This window comes from Panthera uncia, chromosome F2 (genome assembly GCF_023721935.1).
Source record: "Panthera uncia isolate 11264 chromosome F2, Puncia_PCG_1.0, whole genome shotgun sequence".
Lineage (NCBI taxonomy): Eukaryota > Metazoa > Chordata > Mammalia > Carnivora > Felidae > Panthera > Panthera uncia.
Genome location: NC_064812.1, coordinates 58,697,245 through 58,715,688, shown reverse-complemented (window position 1 = coordinate 58,715,688; position 18,444 = coordinate 58,697,245). Strand labels below are relative to the sequence as shown.

The 18,444-nt window shown below is 38.4% G+C and overlaps 1 protein-coding gene across 1 annotated transcript; it reads left to right on the top strand.

Annotated features, from left to right (window-relative positions):
- Positions 1-243: 243 nt before the first annotated feature.
- GDAP1 (ganglioside induced differentiation associated protein 1) lies at positions 244-18,204 on the top strand. Its single transcript, XM_049633238.1, has 6 exons — positions 244-398; positions 1,113-1,305; positions 11,336-11,509; positions 12,743-12,837; positions 15,528-15,642; positions 16,642-18,204. The coding sequence occupies exons 1-6, from the start codon at positions 282-284 to the stop codon at positions 17,022-17,024; spliced, it is 1,077 nt and encodes a 358-aa protein (XP_049489195.1). The 5' UTR covers positions 244-281; the 3' UTR covers positions 17,025-18,204.
- The last annotated feature ends 240 nt before the right edge of the window (positions 18,205-18,444 follow it).

The window sequence follows — 18,444 nt, the reverse complement described above, 5'->3', positions numbered from 1 at the left end:
TTTAGATTATTTCCCCAAACACATCCACTTGCGCCTTCCATGTGTCTTCCACACGCCAGAGACTTCCAGGCGCGCAGACACGCCCGCATCTCGGCGGACGCGGCGCTGCAGCTTTCTTGCCGGTGAAACTACACTTCCCAGTGGTCTGTTCGTCCGCGCGAACCCATCTTTCCCGGATCCGGGCGGCAACTCGGAAAAACTAACGACGCTTTGCGGGGCAGTGTGGGTGGGAGAAATAAAGGGCCGACGGGCAAGGCCCTACTGTACTCGCGCACCCCAAAATGGCTCGGAAGCAGGACGAGCAGAGAGGGGGCGCGCCCTTGATGGCGGAAGGCAAGTCGGACGCGGAGGTTAGGCTCATTCTGTACCACTGGACACATTCTTTCAGCTCTCAAAAGGTAATTACAGGCCTCTGCTGGGGCGGGCGGCGCGGCTCGGGTTTCAGCACCGGGACAGCTCCCTCAGGGCTGTCTCGGGTACTCCAGCGCATCTGCAAGTAGGCCTCTAAAGCCCTAACCCGGGCAGGCGCTCCCTGAGGGCAGGGATGCGCGCTGCGAGCGAGCACGGATGATCAGTCTGGGATGGAAAGGGTATGACTCAGGCTTTGCCACACATGAGATGCGACCAAAAAAAAAAAAAAAAAAAAAAGCATCACTTTAGGTATTCGGGCAGGAGGCCTTGTCCCCTGGGCTTAGGGGGAGTGAGGCAGAGGGAAGTTCCTTCATGCAACCACATGCATAATTGACAGTTCCTTCTTTTACTCTTTCTGGTACGCATTCGCTCTCGTCAACAAGGCCTAGCACATCTATATATCAGATTCTTGTCTGGGGAGGACACATAATTAGGTTTAGGACGCAAAGATAGTAGTGGTGATGGAGAGTCACTGTGGAATAAATATAGCCAGAATTATTTTCATTCCTTATTATCCTAATTTATATGAGTAAGATGCTAGAATATATCTCACTTGTTAATTCCTAGACTAGGAATAGTTAAAAAGAATGTGGAGAATATTAATAACGAAGGGAAGCACAGAAAGTCTGCTTAATGGTATCCAGGATGTCATTTAATTCAAAGCCTACATGTGTTGTAGTAACCAGTGTGAACTCTTTCAGGTGCGATTGGTAATTGCTGAAAAGGCATTGAAGTGCGAGGAACATGATGTAAGTCTGCCCCTGAGTGAGCACAATGAGCCTTGGTTTATGCGTTTGAACTCAACTGGAGAAGTGCCTGTCCTTATCCACGGGGAAAACATTATTTGTGAGGCCACTCAGATCATTGATTATCTTGAACAGACTTTCCTGGATGGTAATGTTAAGGCTATTTGTGATTTCTTGGATTTACTTTCAACACAAATATATATGTCCTCCCTTCCTTCCCTCCCTCCTTCCTTCCTCCCTCCCTCCCTCCCTTCCTTCCTTTTTTGGTTTTATGATGATGGTTTCATGCTAAAAACCTTTTCCATTTCCATAAGCACACAAATATAAAATAGGTCAATACCATAAATTTATGTAAGCCAGTGTAACTCCATTTAAAAGATTTTATATAAACTACAAATTTTAATGTTGGAACTTTCCTTTTAAATTCACTTCCGAAACACCTCTGTAGGTGTGTGGTTTGTGGTGATGAATTTTTAGCCTCGAAGTAAAAGTTCCTAATTATTTGAAATGTACACTATGAAAATCAGCTTTATATAGTCTACCAAATAGTTCCACCTTAAACACCATAGGAGAAAAAAAGAGGAATCAAATGTAGGCAGGGGAGAATAGAATGTTGGTATATGTGGAGATCTTTGCTCTATAGTTTAAATTTATATCTTTTGTGAAGAATTTTAATACTTTGTAAAGTGCTTTTAAGTAATAATCATTTATTGACAGCCTGTCTTATGTCAGGTGCTTTATAATTCTGTTATATTTAGTCTTCAAAAGAACCCATCTGAGACAGGCATGATGGACTAGTTATTCCCACTGTACATGAGGAAAGAGAAACAAAGGGGTTGCCCAAGATAATGCAGATATTTAATGGCAGAGTGGGGCTGGGATGCAGGTCTTTCCTATCCATACCTTCATGTTATACCAGCTGTCTCCCATAGTCATTGCCACTTGTATATCATCTTGTTTGCTCCTGATGACAATCCTTTGAGATGAACTATATCTTGAATATTTACCAAAGATCATATAGCTGATCACTGGCACAACTGAGAGAACAGAAGGCTCCTAGCTTTCAGCTGAGTGCTCTTCTGAAAAAGAAGCTACACGAGATCTAGTTGCTTTCCATCTGCCACTAGTTACATTGATGTTAACTGGGCAGGATAAAACCAGAATATAACCCCACATTACTGGAAACTGAGAAAGGAACTTACTAGGCTAAAAAAGTGCCTGAGGTACTTAGAAGGAAAATAGGTATGGGACCTAAAAGTGTGTAGAGGGAACCCCAGGGAATTAGATTGACAGTGGGCTGCCCCTATTCTTATTCCAAGTGTTTGGTTTCCTAGGACTCTGATTGGAGGTTTTAATTAGAGTTGGCCATTGGTGTAAACCAAAGAGTTATTTTCTTTTTAAGATTAAAAAAAAAGTTTATTTTTGAGAAAGAGAGAGAGAGAGAGAGAGAGAGAGCAGGGGAGGGGCAGGGAGAGAGGGAGACAGAATCCTAAGCAGGCTCCACGCTGTCAGCACAGAGCCAAACACAGGCCCAAACTCTTGAACTGTGAGATCATTATCTGAGCTGAAACCAAGAGTCAGACGCTTAACTGACTTGAGCCACCCAGGCGCCCCTAAACCAAAGAGTGTCATGAACTGTTTCTCCTTTATAATTACTTCCTATTCTTTATATCTATATGCTGGGGACAGTACTGAAAATGGTGGCAAATTGATTTAAGACAATTTTTCTCAACCTTGAGCTTTTTGGAAATGGACAGGTCTGTTAAGTAATTTGTATTTCTTGAGAGAAGTGGTTATAATGTGAATAAAGCAAAATCATGGTATAATAATTCTGTTTTAAATCATTAAAAGTCTCCAAAAGATACATAAATGGAAAATCATACTTAAATATCTTGTTGGCATCCTTTGAACTACTATTGCTAGCCATTCTCCACTTCTTCCTCCTCTTCTTGCATTCTTTCTTCTCTAAGATATTCAGTAATATAAAATATGTTACTTTACGACATGGTAATGATTATTAGGCTTTCTTAAAGTGTTCGTTAGAATTTTTCTTTTGCTTTGATTATATAAAAACAAAACTGAAATACATTCTGAGCCCTACTCAAAGAAGGGAAATATTAAATTCTTCTTCTTACTACTTACGGAATCAGAGGAGAAGGCACTGTGGGCTAAATGTTAAGATGAAAATATGGAAACTAAGGACTTTAACTCTGGCTATATCAATAGAATAAACAATGAAGGATCCTAGCTCTTAGTCTGAAGTTGTGGCTAACTTGTAGCATATCCTTGGTGACTTGACTTCTCTGTTTATCCTCTTAGATTAGGTGATAGAGCTTTATCAATTGCAGACATAAAGCAAGTCCAATAAACTCTTACCTAACTCTTTTCTCTTTCCCAGGAGAGTAGTCACTCCATTGGGAAGAGTTAAAAGAAGATTAAGGGACCCCAAACCCTTAGATATGAAGACAGCAAGAAAACAGTTATATAAATGAAGGCTAGTCTATTTAATTCTTTTTAAATGTTTATTTATTCTGAGAGAGGGAGATAGAATGGGGGAGGGGCAGAGAGAAAGGGAGAGAGAGAATCCTAAGCAGGCTCCATGCTAAGTATAGAGCTTGATCTTATGAACCCCGAGATGATGACTTAAGCTGAAACCAGGAATTGGATGCTCAACTGACTGATTCACACAGACGCTCCAAATGAAAGGTAGTCTACAGATGAAGTTTATCCCAAAGTATTAAAATAAAAAATAAACATGTGTGGGTTATCACAATTATCATTAAGATAATTTATATTTGTCATTAAGAACTTATGGATATTAGGAAAAGAACCAGACAAGACAGATATTACTATCCTAATTGTCAAGGATGGGGTAAAGTGAACTCTAGCAATCCTTGCTACTTAAAGTGTGTTCCATTGACCAGCTGCATTGGTATCACCTGAAACTTGTTAGAAATGCAGAATCCTAAACTCTACTGCAGATCTCTTGAATCACAATTTGCATTTTAACAAGATCCTTAAGTGATTCATATATAAAGTTTCAGAAGCACTAATGCAGATTACTGTGTGTTAATTGCTTAAGCTGTAAGCAGCACTATAAATTACTTATATATACACACATATATAATTTTATATATATATATACACATATATAACTTTTGAGTATCTCCGTTAAAAGGAACCAGACCAGCGTAAGTTTTACAAGTTTTACATTACTGAAGAATGGCTTTAATGCCTAAAAAAAAAAAAAAAAAAAAAAAAAGAATCTATTGTGTACTGGGCATGGTTCTAGATATAACGTATCTTGGTTTAAGTAGAGCACTTCAGATTGTCTCAGAAGATACCCTTGCGGAACGAAGGACCAAATATGGCTGGATAAAAGTGATGTACATTCAAACCACCATATTGAAGAATATTTATTTATAAATGTCTTGCACATGTTGCCCATTTAGCTAAAGATTTATCCTATATAATTTTATTACATTTATTTCAATTACTGGTAGACCACGGTAAACACCATAAGGTCAGAGGCAGTGTCTGTCTCACTAACAGCTGAATCCCCAGTTCTTCATATAGTGCTTCATATAAGCTCTTTAACAGGAGCTTAATTAATACTTCTGAATGATGAAAATGAATCATTAAAATGATTAAAATGCACTTTTGAAAATAGACGTGAGCCTGGACAGGGATCTCTACTGATGTCCTTATAGGTTTCTGTTCTCTGACTTGAGCCTAACAATTCTATAAATGACTTGAATAAGACATTGTGGAAATAAGGGATGACAAAAGCTGGGATAGTTAACGGCTAGCTTGTGAAATGTTTGTCATGGAACAATAAAAGGGAAAAATAATTAAGATGAAGTTTAACAAGACTAAATGTAGTATGTGCATTTTATTTTTAAAAATCAGCTGCATTAATGAAGGATGGGAGACCTAGCTTGCTAAAAAGTTATCAATAATTTAAGCTAATAATAAAAGGCTGGTATGATCTGAAGTTGTTTTAAAAGTATAGGTTCTATCTGGAACATGGCAAATTGTGAACTGGTCAGAATATGCAACATTTTGTTCAATTATGAGTGGAACTTAAAAGAACATTTACAACTTAGAATAATGAGTGAGTTGATTTCATGAGATGTATAGTTGCCCATGATTATAAGAGGAGACTTTAAGTGAATTTATTCACCTGAAGAATATAGTCAACTGGTATCTCTTTTGCTGTTATTTGTCATATCTTATTTGCTTACCAGCTAGAAATTGTACTAAAAATGATGGCTTGCTTGTAGGGGCGCCTGGGTGGCGCAGTCGGTTAAGCGTCCGACTTCAGCCAGGTCACGATCTCGCGGTCTGTGAGTTCGAGCCCCGCGTCAGGCTCTGGGCTGATGGCTCGGAGCCTGGAGCCTGTTTCCGATTCTGTGTCTCCCTCTCTCTCTGCCCCTCCCCCGTTCATGCTCTGTCTCTCTCTGTCCCAAAAAAAATAAATTAAAAACTTTGAAAAAAAAAATTTAAAAAAAAAAAATGATGGCTTGCTGACCTGTAGACATTTCTCAACATTTGTATATAATTGCTATTTACATCCTTATGCTTTTGGGATAAGTCCATTAGATAGCTAATAGTATTAGGGGAGAAATCTGGTAGCCAAGGCAATCTTTTTCAAGTCTTAGCCTAAAAATAGTTAATATCTAAATTGGATGATGGTGTTTTTTTTTTGAAAGAAGCTATAGATGTAGATATCAGTGTTATTCTTGATGTCAGAACATGGGTTAAACAAAGAATTTAGAAGTATTCAGTTATGGCTGCTCAACCAAGGGCTGGTGAAGAACAATCTCTTTATTCTTTTAGTAGCTATTTTTTGGGGGTGTTAATTGGTGCAAGGACCTGGAATATTTCAAAGATTCCTAATCATTGGAATCTTACTAATCTAAAAAGATAGTTTCATTCTATAAACTTGAAAATAATACCAAACCTGTCTTTACTACATGCGTGTGCTATTACTACTCACTTTTACAGACTTTTTCATGTACATGACACCTATTTCTCTTTGTGCATGTAAAGAAGAGTAGATATATTAAAGCATGAAATTCATTAAACTAGGTAAGGCATGATATGAAGCAAACTAGGGAAACTCAGGAACAGTGGACATAACAATTGAATATATGCACTATTAATATAGATTTAAAAATCTGGATATTTCTAATACTGTTCATAACCTCATTCAGTGAATTTGACCTCTAGATAACTTGAAAAAATGAGTATGAAATAACTACAAAATACTAGAACATTACTATTTATTATTGCCAAATGACTCAGTGGTAACTTGGAATCAAGGATCTCATATGGTGATATCGAATTTTGGTAATTTAATATAGAACAGTTCTCTGAAGATCATATCCGATACCTTAGGTCTGTATATACATCATTTATTCTTAGGAAATGGAATTTGGTTTGGAAATAAAGTATTCTGGTATGATATTAAAATATTGTTTATAAGTCTCATTAGGAAATATATTTTGTAGATAAAATCTTTGTCAATATCTATTGAATATCAACTCAGATTTTTAAAAAGAACATTAATTCTGAAGTCACCATTACATTAAAAAGTTATTTATGTAAGGGTTTCCGATTATTCCAATTATACAATATTTTTGTATATTAATAAAAGCCTCTCATAAATAGTTGAATTACTTTATATGTATTTTAGCACATCTACTGAAATTGTAGAGTAGCACAAAGGTTCTAACCAAGTGTGGAGAAAATATGTGGTAAGGAAAAGAAAATGAACCTTTTAAAACTCATGATTGTGCCAACGAAAGTGGCTTTAAAAAGTAACTTCTTCTCCCCTCTTTGATTTGTCCAATTTCAGTGGACAGGTAGGGGTGTCAAAATGCAGAGACTCTGGTTCTATATTATGTGCAAACAATAATTGGAACAAACTGTCTGATAAAGGAGTTTTGCTCCCAATTACAAATGTTTCTGTTAAAAGCCTTAAATACCAATAAAGAGAAGTTAAACATTTAAGGTATAAAGCTTAGTGAAAATGATGGTATAAATTTGTCTCTGTCTCAGCAGATCATGACTGCATATAGTGAACTTCTATAATTTGACATTATGTATTTTTTCCTCATCTGTGTTTAGATTTGATTGTTCTCATTGCAAAGTTGTAACAGCTTTGAATTGTAGTCAGTTTGTAACCATAACTTTTGCCTCAGGTTATAACTTATTTACATTATTATATTTTTTTAATAGCCTGGTGTTTGACTAGTTGAAGGGTACAGTTTTTTTTCTGCTACATGATGCATACCTTCTTATATATCGATGTCATCACAAAGTGATCTACTAAGTAAAATTAAAAAATCAGCAAAGGAGTAAAGATAGAAATGAGGTCTGTTTTCATTGAACTACTAATAGTAAGTAAGAACTGAAAATTATTCAAATAGACCTAGGGGGAAGTCTTTCTTGAAAACAAGACATAATTATGCCTTCTTTGTCTGCCATCACTGGGGAACGTAGGAAATCAGAGCAGTCAATGTAGTAAAATAATGGAAGCTTAGCCTGTAAGACCCTAAATTCTTTTAAATTTTTGCTCTTGGGTAAACAATGTAATATAAACAATGTAATTTTTTTTTAATGGCTCAAGGCCATGGTTTTTCTACAAGGCAGTATAGGGACTTGAGAATGTGGGGAACTGTTTGTCCCTGTTAAATAGCTGCAGAACACTTGCATTGTGTCTTTTCTTTCTGGTTTTAAAAAACTATGTTTTTCTCTCGTTATCTCATATTTCTGCTTTGTGTCTACCCGTCTGTTTCTAATTTGCTGCCAAAATTTTGGTGCAATACAAGACCTGCCTTTGTCCCCTACTCAGTTCTTCTAGGAAGTCAGGTCTTCTGCCAATTTATTCATTTATTCTTATTTTTTCTTCCAGCTTAGTCACTAATCCTGGTTTCCAGTACAGCAACCCTATTCCCTAATGCTGGAAACTCTTTTCAATGCCTGCTTCTTAAAAGTCCCCTGATTCCTTGCCCTGCCCCTTTAGGCCTTCTATTGCTTTTGCTTTTTCGCTCCTGACTGAGGTAGAATAGCAAGAACAGTTTTTATTTATTTATTTATTTATTTATTTATTTATTTATTTAATCCCTACACCCAACGTGGGGCTTAATCTCATGACCCCAAGATCAAGAATTGCATAGCTCTAAGCTAGCCAGGTGATCCCTTTTCTTCTTCTTCTCCTTTTAGTGTTCTAACACAAATGCTTTATGGAAGGATTGAAAAATAAAATAGAATGAGAGTGAGAGGGAAGATCTGTATAATTAAAAGGAAATTCCCAATTGCTTTTGAAAACCTCTGTTTCCAGGGGCAGTGGACACTATTGTGCTTTGGTGTTGAGGAGGACAATGACCAACACATGGCAGGTGTTGCTCTGGAGGTCCTGGAAGAGAGACCGTGAGGCTGGATGAGAGCTTTGGTTCAGTGGATATTTTATGGTCTGTCTGACAAAGTGTTAGAGGAGACAGTTGTATTGTAATGGTGCCTTGAGTAGAAGAAACTTATTTTCATGGATTTAAACATTTATATTCCTTTGAGAACTCAGGCATAGGCAGATGGAACTTCCCCAGAAAGCAATTACTAGACAGTGTTTTTCCTGCTTTTATTCACTTTCCCAGAAGGAAGTGGTATGCTCTTCTGAAGACATGCCCCAGGCCTGGCACCAGAAAGTAGCCTGAGCCACTGGCCATAAATTTAACCACTTGTAAGCATTTTAAAATGCTGTACCATTTTTGGTTATTAACTTGAGGTTTTTGGACCCTCAGAGCAGTGGTTCTTAAACTGTTTGGTTTCCAGTCCCCTTTATCATAAAAGTTATGGAGAACACTGGAGAGCTTTAGTTTCTGTGGGCTGTATCAACATTTACCAAATTAGAAATTAAAACTGAGAAAAATTTGAAACACGCAAATACATAAGCCCACACCTCATTAACTGTCAGAGTGATGGAGCCATCACATGTCCTGTAGCCTCTGGAAAACTCTGCTGTATCCTTGAAAGAGAATAGGAGTGAAAAACCAATTAACATTGTAGTATTACTATGAAAGTAGCTTTGACTTTGTGGACCCCCTGAGGGTGTCTTGGGGAAGCCCAGGGATTCTTAGACCACGCTTTGAGAACTGTTGCCCTTAGTGGTCTATGAATAGCATTCAGGAGATTTGAGATCCTAGAGGAGAAAAATTATTATATCTTTATTTTCACTAATTTCCAACAGAAACATTACTTCCTTTCATTTCTAGTGTAGGGATAAACCACAGCAATTGATCAGGAGTGCCTGTGACTTTGTTACCAATAGAAATCACAGGTATGTTCATAGCATATCAAGTTATTGTAGATATCTTAAAAATAACTTATGCTCATAATTACTTTGAAATTATGGTAGTTATTAGACCTGCTTCTAGATATTGTTAATGTGTTAAAAAAAAGGCACCCATACTAATGTTTTATAATTTAAAAATAATTTGATAAATATATTTCAATATAATCAATTTCCTTTGCAATCCTATGTCTTGTATGCACTTAAGGACATTAGGTTAAGAACTCTTTAGTATTTCAAGGGCCTGAGAAGGACTCCAGTCTGTTGTCCTTATGGAAATTTCTACCATGCATTGGTTGGGATCTTAGTGATAAACTGAAATCCTCAAAGATCACCAAGGAAGTGTGCTCTAGTTGGGTAAATTCACTGTTGACAAGCAGTATGTGGCTGACACTTCATTCTCAGTTATTCCAATGTAGATTTCGGAGTTGGACTTCCCAGCAGGGAATTAGATATTTGTCTGCTGGTTTGAGGAGTAATCCATCTTATTTTTTCTTAGAGAGTCAGAAATAGTCTGTTGGCTTAAAAAACCTGTTCCACTTGGATTATGGCATTATGAGATCTTGTCTGAAATGCTCTGCAACCAACTCTGAATTGTCAACACTTATAAATGAGTGTGGGGTGCTCAAAAGGATTCTAAATTAAATAACCCAAACTAAGAAATAAATTAATAAAATTGAGGCTGTTCCTTTTACTTGTTGGAATAAGCTTGTTGGCATTTTTCATGGCCTGTTTCAGGGTCAAAAGTAAGAAGTGATTCTGAAGGGACATAGCCCTGATCTTTGGATCATTTGGTTCATATTTATTCTTTTTAGATAATCTGTGAATTGTGAACCCTTTAGAGATGTTACAATAATGTTATAAGACAGAGCACTGCATTAGGACTTACTGACTTTAGTTGTTGTTCTGCCTTTAATTAGCTGTGGGATCTTGGGGAGAATGCCTCAGCCTCTATGTCTCAGTGTCTTTGTTAACTGCTGCAGAGCTTCTCCAGCTCAAACATTCTATAGCAACTAGAAATTTGGGAATATGTTCATTAGTTGAAACTTACTGAACATCTACTATGAGCCAAACATTATATTAGGCACTGGGAACTCAGCAGAGAACAGTACATGGTCCCTGCCTTCAAGTAGTCTAGAGTTTAACCAGCACATGAGGATTCATGCAGAACCCACTTTCTAGAGATAAAATACTAGAAATTCATGGTGAATTCTGTGAAGATTGTCAATTCACATTCACCTAGCATCAGCAGGGCTACTCTTGGTATTAATTGGAACCTCAGAAAGAGTGGTCCTTGTTTATCTTTCCATAATGGTCTTTCATTCACCTAACCAACCTCTATCAATGGCCTAAAGTATAATGGACACTGTGGTAGACCCTAGGTCACAGGCTCCCTGCCCTGAAGAAGCTCATGGGTCAAAAAGATACAAACAACTAATTAAGGTGATAAGGCTATGAAGGTATACGTACAAGGTATTTTGCATGTACCGAGGAGGTACATTTGACCCAATCAGATATTGGTGGTTGTAGGATGTTAGGGAATGTTCCACAGAGGAGTTGGCATAAATAACTGGACCTTGAGGGTTGAGTAGCAATTTGTAAGGTAGAGAAGTGAGAGAACTGCAGTGTGATCATCGTTTGGGATCTAGCCTCGTACATCTGCCCATTTCAAATTTTGAATATCTGGGCGGGGGAGATACCATCTTTTAAATGCCTTGATATAATATTGAAAACACTGATGAGGAGATTTGGGTTTTTGATTTTGCTTTTGGATGTAACATCTCATTTGTAACTTTTTCTTCAATGTTTGTATATATGTTTTTAGAAAAAACACCCAGGTTAATGCCTGATAAAGGAAGCATGTATTATCCACGGGTACAACATTATCGAGAACTTCTTGACTCATTGCCAATGGATGCCTATACACATGGCTGCATTTTACATCCTGAGCTAACTGTGGACTCCATGATCCCAGCTTATGCAACCACAAGGATTCGCAGTATGTAATGATCTTAAAGACTTGGAATTCTATCTCAAGTTTCTTTTAATTTGTTTTTGAGACCTGGCACATCTCATGAAGACCTGGGCACAGGGTTGTTGAGTTTGTTGCGTGGATGCTCATGTTACAGATTGGTCCATGCACTAGATTAATATGTGCTTCAGCTGTTCAGCTGGACTTTTATTATCTATAGGAGCTGATTTTCCAGCTTCTAGTCTTGAGGGCCACGTTTGGATAAAACTCAGAGGCCTGTGGAAAAGAAAAGAACATAACATGTTCTAACAGACATGTGGACTAAGAATCATGAAATCTGGAAACTGCTGGGGATTAAGGGGAACTGAGTTCACATTTCTTGTCCTTAATTCTTGTTTCATTACGTGAGGGAGCCAGACTGCAGGCTGTGTAACCATTATTCTACCTCTAAATTCAATGATTTGGGATTGATTTGAGTTGTGATAACCAGCTCTCTCCTTTTCTGAGGACAGAGTATGGTCAGTGCATGGGATGTGGAGAAGGAGATGTGCTCTATGGCACATGTGACTGGGATAGGAAAGTAAGGGAAGGTGGCTGTGGTCGGACTCTGGGGATGTTTGACTAGAAACACTCAAATGCAGATCTTCTAATTCCAGAAACTACATTCTTTCCATTACATCATATCTCACCTTTATAATTCTTTTAATGTTACTTTTCTTTCGTTTTGTACTTTTCCACCTTTTTCTCCTCTTCTTTCCCCGTCCTCCTTTTCCTCTTCCCACTTTACCTTCTTGTTCCTCCTCCTTCCCTACATAAATACTCATTATATGATTTGAAACAAGTGTTATGACTATAATTCCATCATTTAGAGTTAATATTTTTTCAAATGAGTCTTTTGCCTTCCCTTCATATAGAAATCCATTATAGAAAACTTGAAAGGTATTGAAAGATAGAACAACTACTGAGCACTGAGCACTTCTAATGTGCTGGCCTTGCTCTGAGTGCTTTCCTGGGTGTCTCACATTTAATCCTTAGCCTATGCAGCAGATGCTCTGAGAAGCATTTGAGAAAACTGAAATTAAAACTGAAGCATTTTCTTGCATTTGAGAAAACTGAGGCACAGAGAGGGTAAGGCCATGGCAGAGGGAGGGGGTGAATCCCAGAGCTCATGTTCTTACCATGGAGTTTCCCAGTTTCTCCTTGTTTCTTGTGTAGAAGGGAGGAAATAACTTACTATTTCAAAAATGATTTTGTTCTCAGGCCAAATTGGTAACACAGAATCTGAACTGAAAAAACTTGCTGAAGAAAACCCAGATTTACAAGAGGCATACATCGCAAAACAGAAGCGACTTAAAGTGAGTAAGCCAGGCTGTCCTCAATTGACATCCACTGTTTGTATTAAATGTTCCACTTTTGGTAAAGTATCACTATTTCTAGAACATCTTCACTTAAATATTGCAGGTCACCTGTGCATGTTACCTTTGGCTTATGCTCTGCTTTTAGAAAGAAGTTTTCTTTGTTAGATTTGATATTCAAACCTAATGACGGTTGCCTATAAAAAGGCAGGTATTGCCCATGCTGGTTGTCAAGGAAAGTTATAAAACGTAAAAAGCAAGTTCATAATATGTACTGGGAATCTGTCACTTCAGGTATTCCACTTAGCTAGACCTTTGACTTTTGTTTTTTAATACCAATAAGGCAATTAGCAAGCTTATTCTATATATACTCCCCTCCCTCATTTTTTTTTTCTTTTTATCTTTCACCCATTTCTTCCTTCTCTAACCTCCACCTCTGGTAACCATCAATCTGTTCTCTGTCTCTGTGAGCTTGGTGTTTTGTCTTGTTGTTGTTGTTGCTTTTAGATATCACATATAAGAGAGATCCCACAGTATTTGTCTTTCTCTGACCTATTTTACTTAGCATAATGCCCTTGAGGTCCATTTATGTTATTGAAAATGGCAAAATTTCATTTTTTATGCTTGAATAATACTGCATTGTGTGTATATACCACATCTATTCATTCATCCATGGATGGACACTTAGGTTGTTTCCATATCTTGGATATTGTAAATGAAGTTGCAAAGAACCTGGGGTGCATACATCTTTTCAAGTTAGTGTTTTCATTTTTTTTTTTTTTTTGGATAAATACCCAGAAGTAGAATTGCTGGATCACCTGGTGGTTCTGTTTTTAATTTTTTGAGGAACCTCTATTCTGTTTTCCATAATGGCTGTACCAGTTTACATTCCCACCACTTACTACTTGCCTTTTTGATAATAGCCATTCTAATGGGTGTGAGGTGATATCTTGTGGTTTTGATTTGCATTTCCCTGATAATTAGTGATGTTGAGCATCTTTTTATGTACCTGTTGGCCATCTGTATGTCTTCTTTGGAAAAGTGTCTGTTCAGATCCTCTGCACGTTTTAAAATCAGAGTTTTTTTTTGTTATTGTGTTTAGGAGTTCTTGATATATTTTGCACGTTAGCCCTTATCATATGTGTAATTTGCAAGTATTTTCCCCCATTTAATAGTCTGCCTTTTCATTTTATTGATGGTTTTCTCTGTTGTGCAGAAACTTTTTAGTTAGATGCTGTCCCACTTGTTTACTTTTGCTTTTGTGTCTTTTGTTTTTGGTGTCAGATTCATAAAATTATTGCCAAGACCTGTCAAGGAGTTTACCACCTATGTTTCCTTCTAGGAGCTTTCTAGTTTTAAATCTTATGTTCAAGGCTTTAATCCATTTTCAGTTAATCCATTTTGACTTGCCTGCCTCCTAAGGAGGCCGTGGGCTTTGATTCATCAGTTACAGTCAGCCTTTCTCTCTCTAGTGATTCTTTCCTCATGGTCCAAGAATACATGCACGCTTCTCGCACATTAAAAATGTAGCCAACATCAACACTCTTCGCACTCCTCAACCTCCCATCTTCCGTCATCTTATCTTAGCTAAGGGAGCTTCTCAAAGGAAATGACTTCATACACAGCACCCCTTACTTTCCACTCTTAGAAAGAAGAGAATTTTTTTGATAGAATTATCTTTGCCTTTATTTATTTTTAATGAAATTTATTGTCAAATTGGTTTCCATACAACACCCAGTGCTCATCCCAACAGTTGCCCTCCTCAATGCCCATCATCCACTTCCCCTTCCCTACCACCCCCCATCAACTCTCAGTTTATTCTTTTTTAAGAGTCTCTTATGGTTTGCCTAAGTTTTTTTTTTTCCTTCCCCTCCCCCATGGTCTTCTGTTAAGTTTCTCAGGATCTACCTAAGACTGAAACCATATGGTATCTGTCTTTCTCTGTATGACTTATTTCACTTAGCATAACACCCTCCAGTTCCATCCACATTGCTACAAAAGGCCATATTTCATTCTCTCTCATTGCCATATAGTATTCCATTGTATGTATAAACCACAATTTCTTTATCCATTCATCAGTTGACGGAAATTTAGGCTCTTTCCATAATTTGGCTATTGTTGAAAGTGCTGCTATAAACGTTGGGGTACAAGTGCCCCTATGCATCAGCACTCCTGTATCCCTTGGGTAAATTTTAGCAGTGCTATTGCTGGGTCATAGGGTAGATCTAGTTTTAATTTTTTGAGGAACCTCCACACTGCTTTCCAGAGTGGCTGCACCAGTTTGCATTCCCACCAAAAGTGCAAGAGTTCCCGTTTCTCAGGAACCCACTCTTCTTAATTCTCTGCATTCCTCATGCCTGACCCTTCAGTCCTTCATTCCTCGAAAGCTGCTGAAGTTCCATTCATTAGTTGGGGTTGAGAGGAGTCCCTTTGTGCCCCTCATATTCCTTGCCATTTCTGGTCCACTGGTCCCACAGGGGTTGCCAGTGAGCATTGGATCTGGCCCGTGGAGTATTCTCCAAGCCAGAGTATTTTCCCTCAAGTTTGCTTTTGCTTTAACATTATTCTGTATCTTCTCATTGTCTCAAATAAATAGACTCCAGCTCTGGAAGAGTTTATATCTGCTTTGCTCTATATTGATTGCTTTTTTGCAGGCATCAATAACCTCTTTTGTTATTTTTGCTAATTAGTCAAAGCTTCTTGACCATGACAATGTCAAATATTTGAAGAAAATTCTTGATGAATTGGAGAAAGTCTTGGATCAGGTTGAAACTGAGTTGCAAAGAAGAAATGAAGAAACTCCAGGTAGGTTCTCATTTGTGGGTTTTTTTTTTCTCTTTTGCTGGACACCAGGCTATTTATGGGAATACTTTTAGATTTTGCCAAAAACATCCTGTAATCTGTTTTTATTATTTTTATTCATGGGCAGTTTAAATTATCATGGCAACAATAGTACTGAACTCAGCAAAACCCAGGCATCTCATGGTATTCCAGTCTGTGTATATGTGAAATGTGACTGGTGGGGGATTTTTCCATACAATTTGAAGTTATAGCTGGGAGATTCCTACTTAGCCCATTTCACACATTTGTAATTACAGTAGTTCATTTGGTTGAATAACCTGAGTAGTTGCTTGAATGGTCCCTCTAGTTTCTGGGCAGGGACAGTACTTCCAATCTGGAGTATAAAACAGGTCCTGGCCTGTGTATATCTGCAGGTTGGCTGGTGAGCATCCGTGTATTGTACTTTGGGGCTTAAGTGCATCACCAAGCCATTGCCCAGGTACATGCACATGGACCATTTGTGCCATTCTAATTGGCAACAAAGTTGAAGACCATGTTATGTGAAAGTTGCTTCCCAATAGGAACTTCTGCTTTATATAAGTAACTAGGAGCAGCAGTCACTTGAGTGACATTTCAGGCCCAATTTTATGGGTGTTTCTAAAGCTTATCTGCTGTTTTCCTAAACCAGGAAGAAAGATCTGTTGACTCCTCTGGGTTGGAGGCTCTCACTTCCTCAGAATCCTTTTGAAAATGAAAGGCTTTGAGCTCAAATGGCTCTAGTTTGACCCAGGGATGTAGGTGACTGACAGATATCAAGCAAATTTCCCTTAGCTTGGGATACATTGGCATGGGCTTTGTTTTAGGATACAATTACTTGCTGAGTTTGATTGTCAAGAAAACGTACCATGGCCTTCATCGTTTGCTGTACTCACACTCGCCCTCAAGACCGAGATAAAAGATGCCAGCCAGAGTCTCTCTGTACAGCACTTGCCCCTAACTCTCCGTGTCCCTTTCTCTGATTAGAAGAGGGCCGCCAGCCTTGGCTCTGCGGAGAATCCTTCACCCTGGCAGACGTTTCACTCGCTGTCACATTGCATCGGCTGAAGTTCCTGGGGTTTGCGAGGAGAAACTGGGGAAATGGAAAGCGACCAAACTTGGAAACCTATTACGAACGTGTCTTGAAGAGAAAAACATTTAACAAGGTTTTAGGACATGTCAACAATATATTAATCTCTGCAGTGCTGCCAACAGCATTCCGGGTGGCCAAGAAAAGGGCCCCAAAAGTTCTTGGCACCACCCTTGTGGTTGGTTTGCTCGCAGGAATGGGATATTTTGCTTTTATGCTTTTCAGAAAGAGACTTGGCAGCATGATATTAGCACTTAGACCCAGACCAAATTATTTCTAGGCTTGTAGGGATCTCATGGTGGCAACTCATCCAGCTATTCAACTAGACCCTTGTCCACTCTTCCAGGCCCAGTGGAGAATGACCCTGGGCAATTAGTAAAAAGCATAATTTACTTTACTCTTTGGATAGTTTATGTGGGGAGAGGAGATAATGAAAGTGTTTTTGTGGGCTGGTAACTTTGAGGTCACTTATTTGAAAACCTGAACTAATCCATCCTTAAAGTGTGCAAGGTCAAGATAACGTAAATGTGACAGAGAATCAGACCTTCAACTCAAAATGTCAGTTCAAGTTCTGAATTATTTTGGGGGAGAAGGTTCTTACTATAAGCAGACAGTAATAGCCTGTGATTGCCCATAGCTGTTCATTTGAGACTATCTGGATGTGCTGAGTGTTGAGTAGTTAGCAACATTTTCCACTGGAAATTCAGAGATCACCTTTGTTTTAAACCAGTTCAGATAGTGGCAGGGGCACAGCAGCACATCATATGATCACTGTTAGCTTCAGGCAGAAATAAGTAACACAAAGGGAACAGGGAGAAGGAAAGAGGGACACAAGAGGGAAAATGAAGTCTATAGTGAAGAGCGGTAGAAGGCAACTGCCAGGTGCCTCCAACACAATTCATGGCTGTCTGTCCCCTTAGTAAACATTACATTTGACTACTTGTGGCCATTGCCCACATATCTTCCTGTATGAGAAACTTGGGAAGAGACTAGGGAGTTACTGGGGGAGTGGACTGGAGAAAACCCTGGGCTTTACACTCAGAGCTCCTCATCTGACCTTAGTATTAATTTTAAATGCATATGAATCACACTCATTATTTTAATAAGATTAACCGCTTATGTACTTGGGTGTGAAATGCCTACTGGAACATTTCTGCTTAGCATTTACATGATAGAAAATGGTTCCTTTCTTTTCCTCATAGTTCCCTAATTGGATGCTGCCTGAGAAATATCACTCCTATGGACCGTTTTCTCCAGTCACTGGGGGTCTTGCCTTCTACAGCCTCTTTTAGCACACAAGTGGGAGTCAGGTGAAGGTCCCTGCTAATTCCTAGCATGGCACGTGGCTAGGTAGTAGGTGTTTGAATGATCTGGGAGCACTAAATATGCTTATTCTGATTTTGAAGAAGCTGGTGTGTTAAAAAACTGTTGTCTAGGCCTTGCATCTGTTTATTGTTATTAGCAGGGCCTTAAAAGGTTAAAGAGAAAGAAAAAGTTAAAGAGAAAGAGAAAAGTGTAGTCTTAGCGCATTAGGGGAAATGAAATAAGCCAATAGTGATGTCCACTTGTATTCTTCATGTGTGTCTAGGCATTTCAGGGGTACCTCAGTCCATCTGGAAGGGATAATCCCAGTGTGTCCCATGAACAACTATGGAATCATACAGTTTGTGCTTAGGAAAAATTTTTCATGGTGACAGCAA